This window comes from Arachis hypogaea, chromosome 3, assembly GCF_003086295.3.
Source record: "Arachis hypogaea cultivar Tifrunner chromosome 3, arahy.Tifrunner.gnm2.J5K5, whole genome shotgun sequence".
NCBI lineage: Eukaryota > Viridiplantae > Streptophyta > Magnoliopsida > Fabales > Fabaceae > Arachis > Arachis hypogaea.
The window spans coordinates 41,509,475-41,525,465 of NC_092038.1; the positions used below are offsets into that span (position 1 = coordinate 41,509,475).

General features: G+C 34.1%; 2 protein-coding genes across 2 annotated transcripts; one reads left to right on the forward strand and one right to left on the reverse strand.

Moving 5' to 3' along the window:
• Window positions 1-6,957: 6,957 nt before the first annotated feature.
• On the reverse strand, window positions 6,958-9,203 carry LOC140183478 (uncharacterized). Its single transcript, XM_072231920.1, has 4 exons — window positions 8,939-9,203; window positions 8,788-8,855; window positions 8,094-8,694; window positions 6,958-7,778 (listed from the first exon to the last, which is right to left on the reverse strand). The coding sequence occupies exons 1-4, from the start codon at window positions 9,201-9,203 to the stop codon at window positions 6,958-6,960; spliced, it is 1,755 nt and encodes a 584-aa protein (XP_072088021.1).
• A 5,044-nt stretch (window positions 9,204-14,247) lies between these two features.
• Window positions 14,248-15,720, forward strand: LOC112776541 (uncharacterized). The gene has a single exon (XM_025820743.1). It carries the CDS (start codon window positions 14,248-14,250, stop codon window positions 15,718-15,720), a length of 1,473 nt encoding a protein of 490 aa, XP_025676528.1.
• Window positions 15,721-15,991: the final 271 nt, after the last annotated feature.

Sequence of the window (15,991 nt, forward strand, 5' to 3'; positions counted from 1 at the left end):
TTATTCGGGAATTGACGACGTAAAGTGGCGCTCAACGCCAAGTACATGCTGCTGTCTGGAGTCAAACGCCAGAAACACGTCACAACCCGGAGTTGAACGCCAGAAACACGCTATAACTCGGCGTTCAACTCCAATAAAAGCCTCATCTCGTGGATAGATCAAGCTCAGCCCAAACATACACCAAGTGGGCCCCGGAAGTGAATTTATGCATCAATTACTTACCTATGTAAACCCTAGTAGCTAGTTTAGTATAAATAAGACTTTTTACTAGTGTATTAGTCATCTTTTGACCACGTTCCATCTTTGGTCTCAGTTTTGTTTTATTCTTCATCTTAGGAGACCATTGATCACGTTTTGGAGGGCTGGCCATTCGGCCATGCCTGAACATTTCACTTATGTATTTTCAACGGTGGAGTTTCTACACACCATAGATTAAGGGTGTGGAGCTCTGCTGTACCTCAAGTTTCAATACAATTACTATTATTTTCTATTCAATTCTCTTTTATTCCTATTCTAAGATATTCGTTGCACTTCAACTTGATGAATGTGATGATCCGTGATACTCATCATCATTCTCACCTATGAACGCGCGTGACTGACAACCACTTCTGTTCTACCTTAGGCCGGCGCATATCTCTTAGATTCCCCAACAGAATCTTCGTGGTATAAGCTAGATAGATGGCGGCATTCATGGGAATCCGGAAAGTCTAACCTTGTCTGTGGTATTCCGAGTAGGATTCCGGTATTGAATGACTGTGACGAGCTTCAAACTTCTGAAGGCTGGGCGTTAGTGACAGACGCAAAAGAATCAAGGGATTCTATTCCAACCTGATTGAGAACCGACAGATGATTAGCCGTGCTGTGACAGAGCATAGGACCATTTTCACTGAGAGGATGGGATGTAGCCATTGACAACGGTGATGCCCTACATACAGCTTGCCATGGAAAGGAGTAAGAAGGATTGGATGAATGTAATAAGAAAGTAGAGATTCAAGAGGAGCACAGCATCTCCATATGCCTATCTGAAATTCCCACCATGGAATTATATAAGTAACTATTTACTATTTTATTTTCTGTTTATTATTTATTTTCGAACTTATCATAAACCATTTAATCTGCCTAACTGAGATTTACAAAGTGACCATAGCTTGCTTCATACCAACAATCTCTGTGGGATCGACCCTTACTCACGTAAGGTATTACTTGGATGACCCAGTACACTTGCTGGTTAAGTTGAACGGAGTTATGATCACACCAGGGATTATTAAGTTCCCAATTTATCATACCATGATCTCTTTGGGGTATTTTTGATTTCATACAAGTACAAAGAGACCAACTTTGAGGATCACAATTTCGTCCACCACTCTACAAGGTGGCTGACAAGTCTTCCACTTTGGCAAGATTAGCCTTTCCTTATCTTATTTGTCATCTATGCAAATTAGCTGGGATTGACATAGAAGGAGACATCCTCATTGAAGAGGACAAGCCCATCACTAAGAAAAGGGTGGAGCACCAAGAGCACTTCATCATTCTCCATGAGATTAGAGAAGATCAAAGAGCTATGAGGGAGGAGCAACAAAGGCAAGGAAGAGACATAGAGGAGCTTAGGCGTTCCATTGGTTCTTCAAGAGGAAGACGCCACCCTCACTAAGGTGGACTTATTTCTTAATCTCCTTGTCTATTTATTTTTCTGTTTTAGGTTTTTATGCTTCATGTTTGTCTATGTTTGTGTCTTCATTACATAATCATTAGTGTCTAGTGTCTATGTCTTAAAGCTATGAATAATTCCATGAATCTTTCACCTCTCTTAAATGAAAAATGTGTTTAATTACAAAAGAACAAGAAGTACTTGGATTTCAAATTTTATCCTGAAATTAGTTTAATTATTTTGATGTGGTGGCAATATTTTTTGTTTTCTGAATGAATGCTTGAACAGTGCATATTTTTTATAGTGAAGTTTATGAATGTTAAAATTGTTGGCTCTTGAAAGAATGATGAACAAAGAGAAATGTTGTTGGCAATCTGAAAAATCATGAAATTGATTCTTGAAGCAAGAAAAAATAGTGAAAAAAAAGTAGCGAAAAAAAAGAGAAAGAAAGAAAAAGAAAAAGCAAGCAGAAAAAGCCAATAGCCCTTAAAACCAAAAGGTAAGGGTAAAAAGAATCCAAGGCTTTGAGCATTAATAGATAGGAGGGCCCAAGGAAATAAAATCCAGGCCTAAGCGGCTAAATCAAGTTGTCCCTAACCATGTGCTTGTGTCATGAAGGTCCAAGTGAAAAGCTTGAGACTGAGTAGTTAAAGTCGTGATCCAAAGCAAAAAGAGTGTGCTTAAGAACTCTGGACACCTCTAACTGGGGACTTTAGCAAAGCTGAGTCACAATCTGAAAAAGGTTCGCCGAGTTATGTGTCTGTGGCATTTATGTATCCGGTGGTAATACTGGAAAACAAAGTGCTTAGGCCCCCGGCCAAGACTCATAAAGTAGTTGTGTTCAAGAATCAACATACTTAACTAAGAGAATCAATAACACTATCTAAAATTCTGAGTTCCTATAGATGCCAATCATTCTGAACTTCAGAGGATAAAGTGAGATGCTAAAACTGTTTAGAGGCAAAAAGCTACAAGCCCCGCTCATCTAATTGGGACTAAGTTTCATTGATATTGTGAGATTCATTGTATATTCTCTTCTTTTTATCCTATTTGATTTTCAGTTGCTTGGGGACAAGCAACAATTTAAGTTTGGTGTTGTGATGAGCGGATAATTTATACGCTTTTTGGCATTGTTTTTACATAGTTTTTAGTATGATTTAGTTAGTTTTTAGTATATTTTTATTAGTCTTTAAGCAAAATTCACATTTCTAGACTTTACTATGAGTTTGTGTGTTTTTCTATGATTTCAGGTATTTTTTGGCTGAAATTGAGGGACCTAAGCAAAAATCTGATTCAGAGGCTGACAAACATTTCTGTTCTACCTGCGAAAGCTAGAGTGTGTATCTCTTGGATTCCTGGTCCACGACGCATGGTTGCCTCTCCTGACAACAGAGCCTTTCATTCTGTGATATCAGAGTCTTCGTGGTATAAGCTAGAATCCATTGGCAGCATTCTTGAGATCCGGAAAGTCTAAACATTATCTGTGGTATTCTGAGTAGGATCTGGGATGGGATGATTGTGACGATTTTCAAACTCGCGACTGTAGGGCGTGGTGACAGACGCAAAAGGATAGTAAATCCTATTCCTACACGATCGAGAACCAACAGCTGATTAGCCATTCGGGAAACTGTAGAAGACCTTTTTCACTGAGAGGATGGGAAGTAGCCATTGACAACGGTGACGCCCTACATACAGCTTGCCATAGAAAGGAGTATGAAGGATTGGATGAAGGCAGTAGGAAAGCAGAGATTCAAGAGGGATAAAACATCTCCATACACTTATCTGAAATTCCCACCAATGATTTACATAAGTATCTCTATCTTTATTTTACGTTTTATTTGTATTTTAATTATCAAAACTTTATAACCATTTGAATCTGCCTGACTGAGATTTACAAGATGACCATAGCTTGCTTCAAGCCGACAATCTCTGTGGGATCGACCCTTACTCACGTAAAATTTATTACTTCGACGACCCAGTGCACTTGCTGGTTAGTTGTGCAAAGTTGTGAAAAAGAGTTGAGATTACAATTGTGCGTACCAAGTTGTTGGCGCCATTGTGTATCACAATTTCGTGCACCAATATCCATGTTCAATTATAAGAATTAGAAGGTCTTTTATGGTGTGTATTAGACTTTTCCATTAGAAATTCCTGAAGCTTAGGAGTTTTTAACAAAGTTACATCTTCCCAATTATTTACAAATTGTTATTGAGTATCTCGCTACAAATTATCATAGCCATCTTAAATTCTTTTTGTCAAGTGTTGTATAAGCTGGTGCAATGGAAGTTTTTAATCTTCTTTTCTTGTATGTATAAGATCACATGATAGATTTGGTAGTATCTATAGTTTGTTTATGAAATTTACTTGCTAGTATTGCATTTTCCTTAACCTAAATTGTTTTACTAGCAAAACTTTATATTTTGTGGCCTGAAGGTTATAGATTGCTTCAGTAAATTAGTTGGGCTAAATGTTTGTGAAAGTAGTCCTTTGCTGGCATTTTATTTTTACTCAGGTGTCTTGTTTGAGTTTGGTGTCTCCCAATATAAGGGATGCTTTATATCAAACCTACCACCTAATGTAAAATCATCACTGTGATCAAGATTATGTTCATTTTAAGGAAGAGGTGCTTGTCCTATTGTGTTCTCTGTTTCTTGTTTATTACAACCAAATTATTTTCTTCTATTGGTATTATTAATTAGGTTTTTATTTTTCAATTATACAAAATTATGGTTTTATCTATTTAATCCTCTTTTATACATGTATCTTAACTTTAGTTAATTATGACTTAAAGAAAATAAGGTATAGTAAAGAAAAATGGTATAATATATTGTAGTCCAGCAATAATTTCTTTTAAATATTATGTAAAAGATTGCGGCGGGTTGAAAACTGCTGCATTTTTTTAAAAAAATAACCTATCAGAATTGCACGGTTTATAACCGCCGCAATTTTTTAAAAAACTAGTAAAAGAAATAACGGCGATTTAAAACCGATGATATATATTAATTTTGTGGCGATTGTGCCAGCGGTTCGTAAGAACCGCCGCAAAATCAAATGGCCACGCCCTAAATTGCAACAGTTATAGAACTGCTAGTATGTCGTTTTGCGGCGGTTTTAAACCACCGTAATTCTCCAAAAAAAATTGTCACCATTTTTCGATTTCCTTGTAGTGTACACTAATGATTAGGAGATATAAGTGTCTACAACTAATAAGTCTTGTAGCGACCCTCAGTTTTAAAAATATAAATATAAATAAGTTATAATTTATTTTATAAATTGAAATTTTCTATTTTTAGAATTATTTTATTATCAGTAATTGAACTAATTTTATAACTATTTAAATTCAATCAAATTCATATTCTTTTATATATATATATATATATATATATATATATATATATATATATATATATATATATATATATATATATATATATATATATATATAAGTAATGAAATATTTTACATAGTTAAAACTATAATTCTAGTAATTTATAAGTAATGAAACTTATATGTATATCCTAATTTGAAGTAATTGATATTTTAATTTAAAGATAGAGTTTAGTTAATAATGTTATTATCGAGTTCGATATCCGCCGATATGAGTAAATATCGGTACTCTTTGATGAGTTTAGCTTTGCTAATACTTCACTAAATATTTTTCATCTTTAAGTTACTAATATCATTTATACTAATAACTTATATACATTCAACTTTATATATTATTATTATTATTATTATTATTATGCATGTACGCATATATATATATATATATATATATATATATATATATATATATATATATATATATATATATATATATATATATATATATATATATAAGGCGGCAGCCATTTACTTAATGAAAAGCCATTGTATACGTATACACATATATATAATAGCTAGTTATGAGTATCATTAGCCTTATTATATCATTAGCTTTATATATAATAGTATCCAAAAAATAATTTATAAATGGATTAAAAAATGGTGAATTGGTAAAAAATGGATGTATAATGTGTTATGCATAAATGTGAAGTTGGCATTTGTCAGAAAACAAAAAACGTAAGTAACGTTTTGGTAGGGACGAAAAACAAGGAAGAAAAGCACGCTGCAAAACGCAGCCTACGTTTGGCAGGCACAGGCAATCAAAGAACGAAACCTGGTTCTGTATCCCCTGCATGAAAACAGCTTCACTTTTGACCAGTTGCGTTTGTCATCCTACCAAAGCAAATCGGAAGTTACGTTTGGCAGCCACCTTAGCTGCATGTGTGACACGCATCATGGAGGATGGTAAATTTGTTTATAAAACGAAAACCAAACGCAGATAGGGGTAACGGGAGTGAAACAAGAGTAAAAGGAAAAAGTTGAAGAAGTGAAAGTGAAGAAGTGTGGGAGAAGTGGGAGAGAAGAAGAAGTTTACGGTAAAGGATTAAATAATAGTTCGTAATTTTACCAAATCGGAGAAACACATTATTGAATATCTTGATCATCCTCAATGGGTAAATATTTTTTTATTTTGATAGTGTTATTGTTAATTTTAGTATTATTACTATTGTTATTATTATTATTGTGATTACTGTACCTGTTGTTGCTATTATTATTAATGTTGTTATTGTTATTATTATTATTATTAATATAATTATTTTTTAGTAATAAAAAATACTGTGTAATAAATTTTTTATTATCTTTAATAAATTTGTTATTATTTTTTAATTATTTATTTATATTTTTTATCATACAACTAGTCGTACTATCTAATAAATTAAAAAAATAAATTAAAAGTTTGTTATTATTTTTAAATAATTTATTATTAATTATTATGATACGGTTGTGTAAATATATTATTAATATTTTCTAATAATAAATAAATAATACTGTGTAATAATAGTAATAAATTGTAATTGTTTTTTAATGGAAAGTAAATAATGTTTAATAATTGTTTATTATTTATTAATAATTTATGATTATTTTTTAAGATAATAATAATAATAATAATAATAATAATAATACATACTGTTTAGTTACTGTTTTTTATTGTATTCAGCGTTGTATTCAGATTTTGTATTCAGTGTCATATCTTATATTTAGATGATTGTGTTTAGTTTTATTATTATGACAGATTTAGCTTTGTTCCAGTGTAACTCTGTTTGGATCAAAAATATTTGTTCTCTAAAAAATTAAACACTGAGGTTAAAAACTTTATTTATTATAAATTGTTAACTAGGTTAAAGTACACGACGAGCTTACAAAAAAAGTAACATATAATTGTAAAGTAGGTCAAAACAAAGTTACATTGAAAAGTTTAACCACTAATGACCTCCAGCAGAGTTTGGACCTGCGGGCTGAGGACATCGACTACGGCTATGTCCATCGCGTCCACATGTAGTGCACCGACGAGGACCACGCATATCACGCGAATCCATCTCATTCAAGTAGCGGGTTGACTTCGGTCTTCCTTTCGTCACGCGCCTCAATGTCCAGTTGGCGATCACCTTCGCTCCTTCGTATCTATCCCACGTGGAGGGGTCACCCATCGGAACGAACTCGCCTCTATACACCTTGCAAATTTCAGACATCTTGTACACATCGTGCACGTACACTTGCCAATCAAAACATTGGTTGGCGCAACATGCAAGCACGTGGCGACATGGAAGTCGCTCGACCTGGAAATAGCCACAGTCGCAGTGTCGTTGCGCAAGGTTAACAGTGTAAATGGTACCATCTTGCATTTCGCGAACCTCAAACATCTCGTTGCGCCTATCGAACCGGTTGACCACAATGTTTCCTGCACGTCGGAAGCTTTCCTCAACTCTCTTTGTTGCAAATTCTGAATATGTGAATCCGTTGCGGCGACGCTCATGAGCCTCGGTACTCTTCCAAGTGAACAACTCATTCAGCCGATAAAAAGTTGACCGGACAAGGGCAGTTACAGGAAGGTTGCGTGCACCTTTCAGGACATAATTTATGTACTCTAGCAAGTTTGTCGTCATATGTCCCCAACGATGACCACCATCGAATGCCAACACCCATCTCTCAACACCGATCTCATCGCACCATTGAGTATATGCCTCACCTCGCTCTTTAAGCCTTTGGTAGTTTTTGTTGTACTCCTGCTCCGTCCTAGAATAGCCTGTTGAACAAACCATTTAATCATATGCAGGTGCCACAAATTTACTATGAATAAAACCATAACAGCAATTTGAAATACGTGTATTCACCACAAGTTTATGCAAATATGGAGCCTTGAACCTCCTTAAGAAGTTGGACCCGATATGCCTGATGCAATACATGTGCCATGCCCTTGGTGGTGACCATGCACCGTTACTGTGAGCTATTGCAGCGTCGATGGAGGTATGGCGGTCAGAAATAATACCCACACCATCAATGGTAACAACATATCTTCGCAAATTAGTTAGGAAAAACTCTCACGTGTCTGCTGTCTCACCCTCGACAATCGCAAATGCAATAGGCACAATGTTTTGATTCCCATCTTGTGCAACCGCTACCAGAAGTGCTCCTTTACATTTTCCGTACAGGTGCATGCCATTAACCTGCACCAGTGGCTTGCAGTGTTTGAATACTACAATACACGGATAGAAGCTCCAAAAAATGCGGTGCTGAACTCTTACACCTTGAACCTCCTCACTCTTACGGTAAACGGGGAGCATTTTAATTTGAACACGAGACCTTGGCATCTTCACTGTCATTGCTTTCAACCATACTGGCAGAGTTTGGTAAGAAACTTCCCAATCACCGAAAATTTTTGCGACAGCTTTCGGCTTTGCCAACCAAGCCTTGCAGTAACTCACAGTATAGTTGAACTTGCCTTGAACTTCTGCAATAATAGACTTCACCTTTATCGAGGGGTCTGCTTCGACCAACGGCCTAATGGCATCTGCAATTGTGTCTGAGTCCAACTTGGCATGATCTTGTGAAATCGTGCCCATGGTGCACGTGTGCTTGCCATTGTATCTCCTGATCTCCCAACAAGATTTTTTTCGAATCAAGCTAGCTTGGATAAGCCAGTCGCACCCTGCACCATACCCCTTACATTTTGCATAGAATGTCAGCGGCTCAGACTCATACACAGTGTAATCAACTCCTCTAGAGATGGTGTAGCTTTTGATTGCAGATATCACCAACTCTCTCGAACCAAATTCCATTCTGACACTAAATTTGCCATCTTCTGCCGCAATGTTGCCTTTACCTACAACATGTGCACCGCCATCAGTCAGACAAGGCAAATAAAATAAGCACTATAGAAAACTTCAGTTAATAATTATGACATACCTGTATTCGCATACTCAAAAAATTCCGGAGCATGCATGGCTTTGAGATCTAGAGTCCGCATAAAGGATGGAACACCAAACAGGTGCTGGCTTACAATCGCATTTGCTTCATCTTGCACCGCCGTATTACCTACCAAGTCTCTGTCATCGTTTTTGTCATTGACTTCATAGTTAGCTTCGAATTTGTCTTCACTGTCATTATTATCTTCTTCCCAATCTATATCCCCGAGCTCATCAACATTGATCTCGTCGCCGACCATACTCATCCCCGACTGCTGTTCAAACTCAACGTACAGCTCTATCATCGGCACGTGAGATCGGGTTTGTTGATAAATATACAACATCTGTTGCATACTGGCATCATCAGTGATGGGCATTATTTGAAACTGTATTAACCCACCAAATACTTGCACAGGACTTCTGTATAAAAGATTGCTCACCATTTTCAAAATGTGGCTTTGAATGTTATTACAAAGACCATTTTGCAACTCGACAAAACCCATGGTACATGGAATGGCAAATGACAACGGACATTCACAAACAAAATTCACTCCTTCATGTGTGTTTGTTATAACCTCACCGTTATAATATACTCACAAGTTTGCAACACCTTCCATAACTTCAACTTTAACTAACTCTATTTTTTTGACACAGTTATCTGCCAAAAAAATACCCCACTAAGGACTTGATGCAAGAAAGAACAAGAGGAGAAGTGAAGATGAAGACGAACATCACCGGACTTCATATTTATAGGCAAACTTGTGGATTTAAATATTATTTTGTGTACAAAACGCAACCTGCATTTTGGGGCTTCCAAGAAAAATTTTCTGACACTAACAAAACGCAGCCTGCGTTTTGTGGGCTTCAAAAATTTTTTTTCTAACTTAGTAAAACGCAACTTGCGTTTAGTATTAAACTGAAAAAAAAAACCCAAAACGTAAGCTACGTTTGGTGTATTTTAAAATTCAAAAAAATAAACAAATACAAAACGTAAGTTACATTTTGTCTCTGACCCATAGCAGTGCAATATTTTGCTATGCCCCCATTTCATGGTGTTACACCATGAGCTTCTCCATTTCTTAAAAAATGAGCCAATAGTATCATCTGAAGAAATAAGTAACATTTACTTTATTATCATTATTATACTTGCACCGCTATATATATATATATATATATATATATATATATATATATATATATATATATATATATATATATATATATATATATCGAGAGGGAAGAGTGACCGAAAGAGAGAAGCGTGAGAACATAAACTTCCTCTAACTTTTTGGTTTTAATTTCTTGCAATCTGTAACCTCAATCAAAAAGCTAATTCGGTAAAAGTATTCATATCCTCCTCCTCTACACATTGGCACCACTTTTGGTAAGTGAAAGTTGACAGTGATGTAACTTTTTTACCCCGTGAGTTTGGCCAACAGGAGTTCTAGGAGGCACAGACGATTCTAGACATTTTCTTCTTCGATAGCTCGGTCAGACAGCTTTATTGGAGCTTTGAATATTTTGATTCCGTACGAAGGTATGGTTTTGGTTTCTCATAATTAATGTTTAATGTCACGTGAAAACTTAGGTTAGAAAACCTTAAGATAGGAATGAACTGAATGAATAATTGATGATTTGTGTATATGGTATAAAATGTGTGGTTTAGTTGTTGTTAATAATTTGCCGTTGGAATTGGTTGGTTTTGGAAAAAGACTTAATATTGGTATTTGTTTGACTTTGAGATAATTTGTTACTGGAACTGATTTGAATGATTGGGAGGTATTTGGTTTGATAGTTGGGACCCTTGAAGGGTGGCAGAAATTCGAGTTTTAGAGGAGATACTGCCAAAATTTCTATAAGGATTGGAGTTTTGATTTGAAGTGTTATTTTAAAAAGGAAAGAGATTATTATGTGGCTTGTGTATTTGAGACTATTTGTTGACCTTCTGTCGCAAGATGTGACCGGACACTTTAACTCCCCGGATTCCCCCATGGGCATGCATATATATATGAATATTGAATATTATATTTGAGCTTGGAGTTTGACTCCACAGAATACTATATTATTGAGCTTGGAGTTTAACTCCATGGAATACTATATTATTGAGTTTGGAGTTTAACTCCATGGAATACTATATTATTGAGCTTGGAGTGTGATTCCATGGAATATTATTGAGCTTGGGGATGCGCGCACAGAGGAACTGTCTAATGGTTAACTACTAGGACATGTCGGGTTGGCTGTATAACCGACAAATGAGCCTCATCAGCCATAGAACAGGCATACATCATACGCATTTGTTTGCTTTGTTTGAGTGTGCATTATTTTAGTTTGCTTAGCTGTTTAATTCTGCTTAGCTGCTACTTGTTCTACCTGCTGTAAATATTTCTCTATCTGTGTTTTCCTTGTTTGAATTGTATGTGTATGTTTTCTGAAAAACCCCTCTTGACAGAGGTGTGGAGGGGGTTGCTCCACCAATGATTCGGAGGATTAGAGGAGACAGAATGTGAATTATTAGGTTAAAGTTAGATTCAGAACTAGAATGCCTTAGACAACTTACCTAATTTCTGGTTTAGTTGAATTCTTAAGCTGAAATCTGAGTGTCGAAGTTCTAGGAATGCCTCTGGCTCTCTCGAGACCTTTTATATTAACTTTACAGGCACCTTTACCATACTGCGAACCTCCTGTTCTCATTCCGGACTATGTTGTTATTTTTCAGATGCAAGTCGAGAGGTATCTCATTAGGCGTTTGGACACCTGAAGCGAAGTGGTTACTGGGTTATTTTGTTGTGCAGTGATGTATATACATGTACTTAGCTTTCTCTCCACATAACTTATTCTTTTTTATCCTCTTAGAGGTTTATGGAGAGGCAGGATTTTGTTTATATACATTTTGGGTTTTGGATATATATATATATATTCTCCGGCCAGCCTTGACTTCGCGGGTTGAGTTAGGAGCTTATTTGTACCTTTGGCTTTCTATTCCTACTTTTATTATCTTATGTTTGATAGTTATAGTTTTCTTCACACGCAAGTTATTCCATTTCCGAAACGTAGCGCTTTTCATTTCGCGATTTTGTTTTACCTATTTTTCAAGGATCCTAGTCTATTATATTCTTTCTACTATTATAAATATGTATTTTAATTTTTAGAAGTCGTAATATCTCGCCACCTCTATTTTACATCCTAGGTGTAAAGCTTTAGATGGTAGAATGTTACAAGGCTCACATTTTATTTAAAATGAAGAATTTTGTTGATCATTTTAAAAAATTAAAAATCAAACCGACTTGTTTGTTTAATTTTATAAACCAACATAAATATTACCTCAAAATAAATATTATGATTTTATTTCGGCTTATTTTTTTTAATTTGATCTATTTTTCTCACTTTTTTTTTCTTTATAACTACTTCGTTTTATATAATTATTTTCATATTTTCTTGTTAAAAATAATATTCTTTTATTTTTTCCCTTCAATTTTGTTTAAATATTTTCACTTTTTTTAAAACTGTTATCACCTTTTTTTTTTTGAGAAATTAAGATTTTTTTCTCAAAAAATGCAAAAATAACAACGTGAAAAGAAAAAATATATCAGGGGCGCAGGTACGTATAAGAAAAGGGGGCAATGGCCCCCCCAAAAATTTTAATTTTTATTTAAAAAAAAATAGAAGTCTATTCCCTTTTTTTATTTCTCAGCCCCCCTCTTTTTTTATTCTATAACTTTTTCAACCTCTTCTAATTTTTAAAAAACCCAGCCCAATAACCCATTTCCTATTCCCTTATTTTATTTCCCAATTTCTAGTGCTACAAGCCTCCAACCAGTTTCCCATCCCTTTTTTTATTTATCAGCGTCTCCTCCTCTCTCCCTTCCCATCTTCACTTTCCAAAATTTCAGGTAACAACTTTTCCTATTCTTCTTCTTCTTTATTTTTTTAATCCTTTTATCTTTTACCTCTTTGACTCTTATTTTTTTTTGTTTTTTACAGATTAAAAATAAAAGATAATAGTTCAACAAGTGATTTTTCACTTCTTTTTCTCAAAAAAGGTTCTATGTTTATTCTTTTTTATATATTTAATTATTTACTTAATTAGTTAATTTATTATTATTTGTTAATTAATTTTATGTTATTATATGTTAGCTTGTATATTTAGTTTTTTTTATTAGTTAACTATTTAATTATAATTTTATATTATTTATACTAGGATGTTAGTATTATTGTTCTGAATTTTAATATTTTATTTTAAATAAAAATATAATTTTTATATTTTATAAAGATTTAGACTGTAATTTACACTTTTTGCTAAATATATTTTTAATTATAGGAACTTATTTGGCTATTTGAATCATGAGTAAGTTCAAAATCATTGATACATTTTTTAAAAGAAAAGATCAAGAGAATGAAGATGCTTCTACTATTACTACTCCAATACTTGAGGGGTCATCAAATTTTATTACTTCAAGTTCTCCATTGAATAGCTCAAAGCGTCCACGACTTCTTCCAAATCAACTAGATGTTTTTCGTTTGGAAAGAGATCCTGGAATGTGACCAATGATTTGGAAGTTTCCTCCAAATAAAAGAGATGAAATCCGTCGGGCTTATATTAAAGTTGGGCCAAATCAACCAATTCTTGATAATTATCAATTTTCTGGTGATAAAAGTCATCGTCGCTTTCAAGCTTCATGGTTTAAATTGTTCCCATCTTGGTTAGAATATTCTATAGAAGATGATGCTATATATTGTTTTCCGTGCTTTCTTTTTGCTAAGGAACCTTCAATCAATACGGGTTCAAATGCTTTTATTGAGAATGGTTTCAGGAATTGGAAGAAAGTAAATAGTGGAAAAGAATGTGCTCTTTTGAATCACATTGGCAAAGGTCCTAACTCATTCCATCATAAGGCACTGAAATCATGTGATGATTTGATGAAACAATCACAACATATCGACAGACTTCTTCATAAGCAAACATCATAAGAGATTGAAAAGAATCGAATTCGACTAGGAGCATCTATAGATTGCATTAGATGGTTGACATTTCAAGGTTGTGCATACAGAGGACATGATGAAAGACAAAGTTCAAGCAATAGAGGTAACTTTTTGAAAATGTTGAAATTTTTGGGATCTTACAATGAAAGAGTGAAAAAGAATGTTTTGGAAAATGCTCCAAAAAATGCTAAATATACTTCAAATGATGTCCAAAAAGAAATTCTACATATTCTTGCTATTAAGGTGAGAAATTGAATTAGAGAAGAGATTGGAGATGCTAAATTTTGTATTATTGTTGATGAAGCTAGAGATGAATCTAAAAAGGAGCAAATGGCCATTGTTTTGAGATTTGTTACTCTAGATGGTTTTGTTAAAGAGAGATTCTTTGATCTTGTGCATGTCACTGATACTTGTGCAACAACTTTAAAGAAAGAATTGATTTCTGTCCTTTCTCATTATAATCTCCAAGTTGAAAATATTAGGGGTCAAGGGTATGATGGTGCTAGCAACATGCGGGGTGAGTGGAATGGTTTGCAAGCTTTGTTTCTTAAAGATTCTCTACAAGCATACTATGTACATTGTTTTGCTCATAGGTTACAATTAGCATTGGTGGCAGCTTCAAGAGAGGTACTTCAAATTCATGAATTTTTTACTCAATTAAACTCTATTGTCACTATTGTTAGTGCTTCTTCAAAAAGACATGATCAATTACAAGAAGCTCAAGCAATTGAAAATGCAAACTTGGTTGCTCAAAATGAATTAGAAACAGGCAAAGGTGCGAATCAAATAAGCACTTTACAAAGAGTTGGGGATACTCGATGGAGCTCTCACTTTAATTCTATTTGCAGTTTGGTAAAAATGTTTACTGCTACCAACATTGTTCTCAATAATATCATTGAAGACGGGACAACTTATGCACAAAGAGGTGAGGCTTATGGTGTTAGTAAAATATTATTGTCATTTGAATTTGTTTTCACTTTGCACTTGATGAAAGAGATTATGAAAATCACTAATGTTCTTTGCCAAGCACTGCAACAACAATCTCAAGATATTCTTAATGCAATGCATATTGTTTCTACATCAAAGTTACTTCTTCAACAATTAAGGGATGGTGGATGGTGCAATTTTCTTGCAAATGTTAAAGATTTTTGTGAAAAGCATGAAATTGAAGTCCCTAATATGAGTGCACAATATGTTTTTGGAAGAGGTCGATCTCGTCAACCAAGTGTAACAGTTGAGCATCATTATCGAATAGATATATTCTTGGCAACAATTGACTCTCAAATACAAGAGTTGAATAGTAGATTTAATGAGCAAACAATAGAGCTTTTGACTTTGAGTTGTGCTTTGGATCCTAAGGACAATTTCAAATCATTTAATATTGAAGAAATTAGCAAGTTAGCAGAGAAGTTTTATCCCCTTGACTTTCCTTCTAATGAGCTAAATATTTTGAAATCTCAGTTGCAACATTATCAGCATGATATACCAAATCATTTGAAAGGCATTGGTACACTTTCTGAATTGTGCAACAAGTTGCAAGAAACGGAAAAATCAAGAATTTATCACATGATTGATAGATTAATACGTCTTGTTTTGACTCTACCAGTGTCTACAGCAACAACAGAAAGAGCTTTTTCAGCAATGAAAATTGTTAAGACAAGACTCCGAAGTAAGATGGCTGATGAATTTCTTGCAGACAATTTGGTCATCTATATAGAGAAAGAATTAGCAGCTATTTTCGACACAAATTCAATTATAGATGATTTTGAAAATAGAAAAAAACGTCGAATAGCCTTTTCATGATATAAAACTGTAATTGGTAATTTTTATATATTATTGTCTTACTTTGATTGAGATTATATATTTTTTTTAATTTTATCAATAGAAATAGTAATATAAAATATTTCTAGTAAATTATTAAATACCGCCCCCCTAAATAGTTAGCCTAGCTCCACCCCTGAAATATATCAAGTCAGTTTTCAAAATATTTTTGGTCAAACAATTTAACTTTTAACAAATTTTAGTCACTAAATTAGCCTCTAATTTTATATTTTTTTAGATATATCTTCTAAAT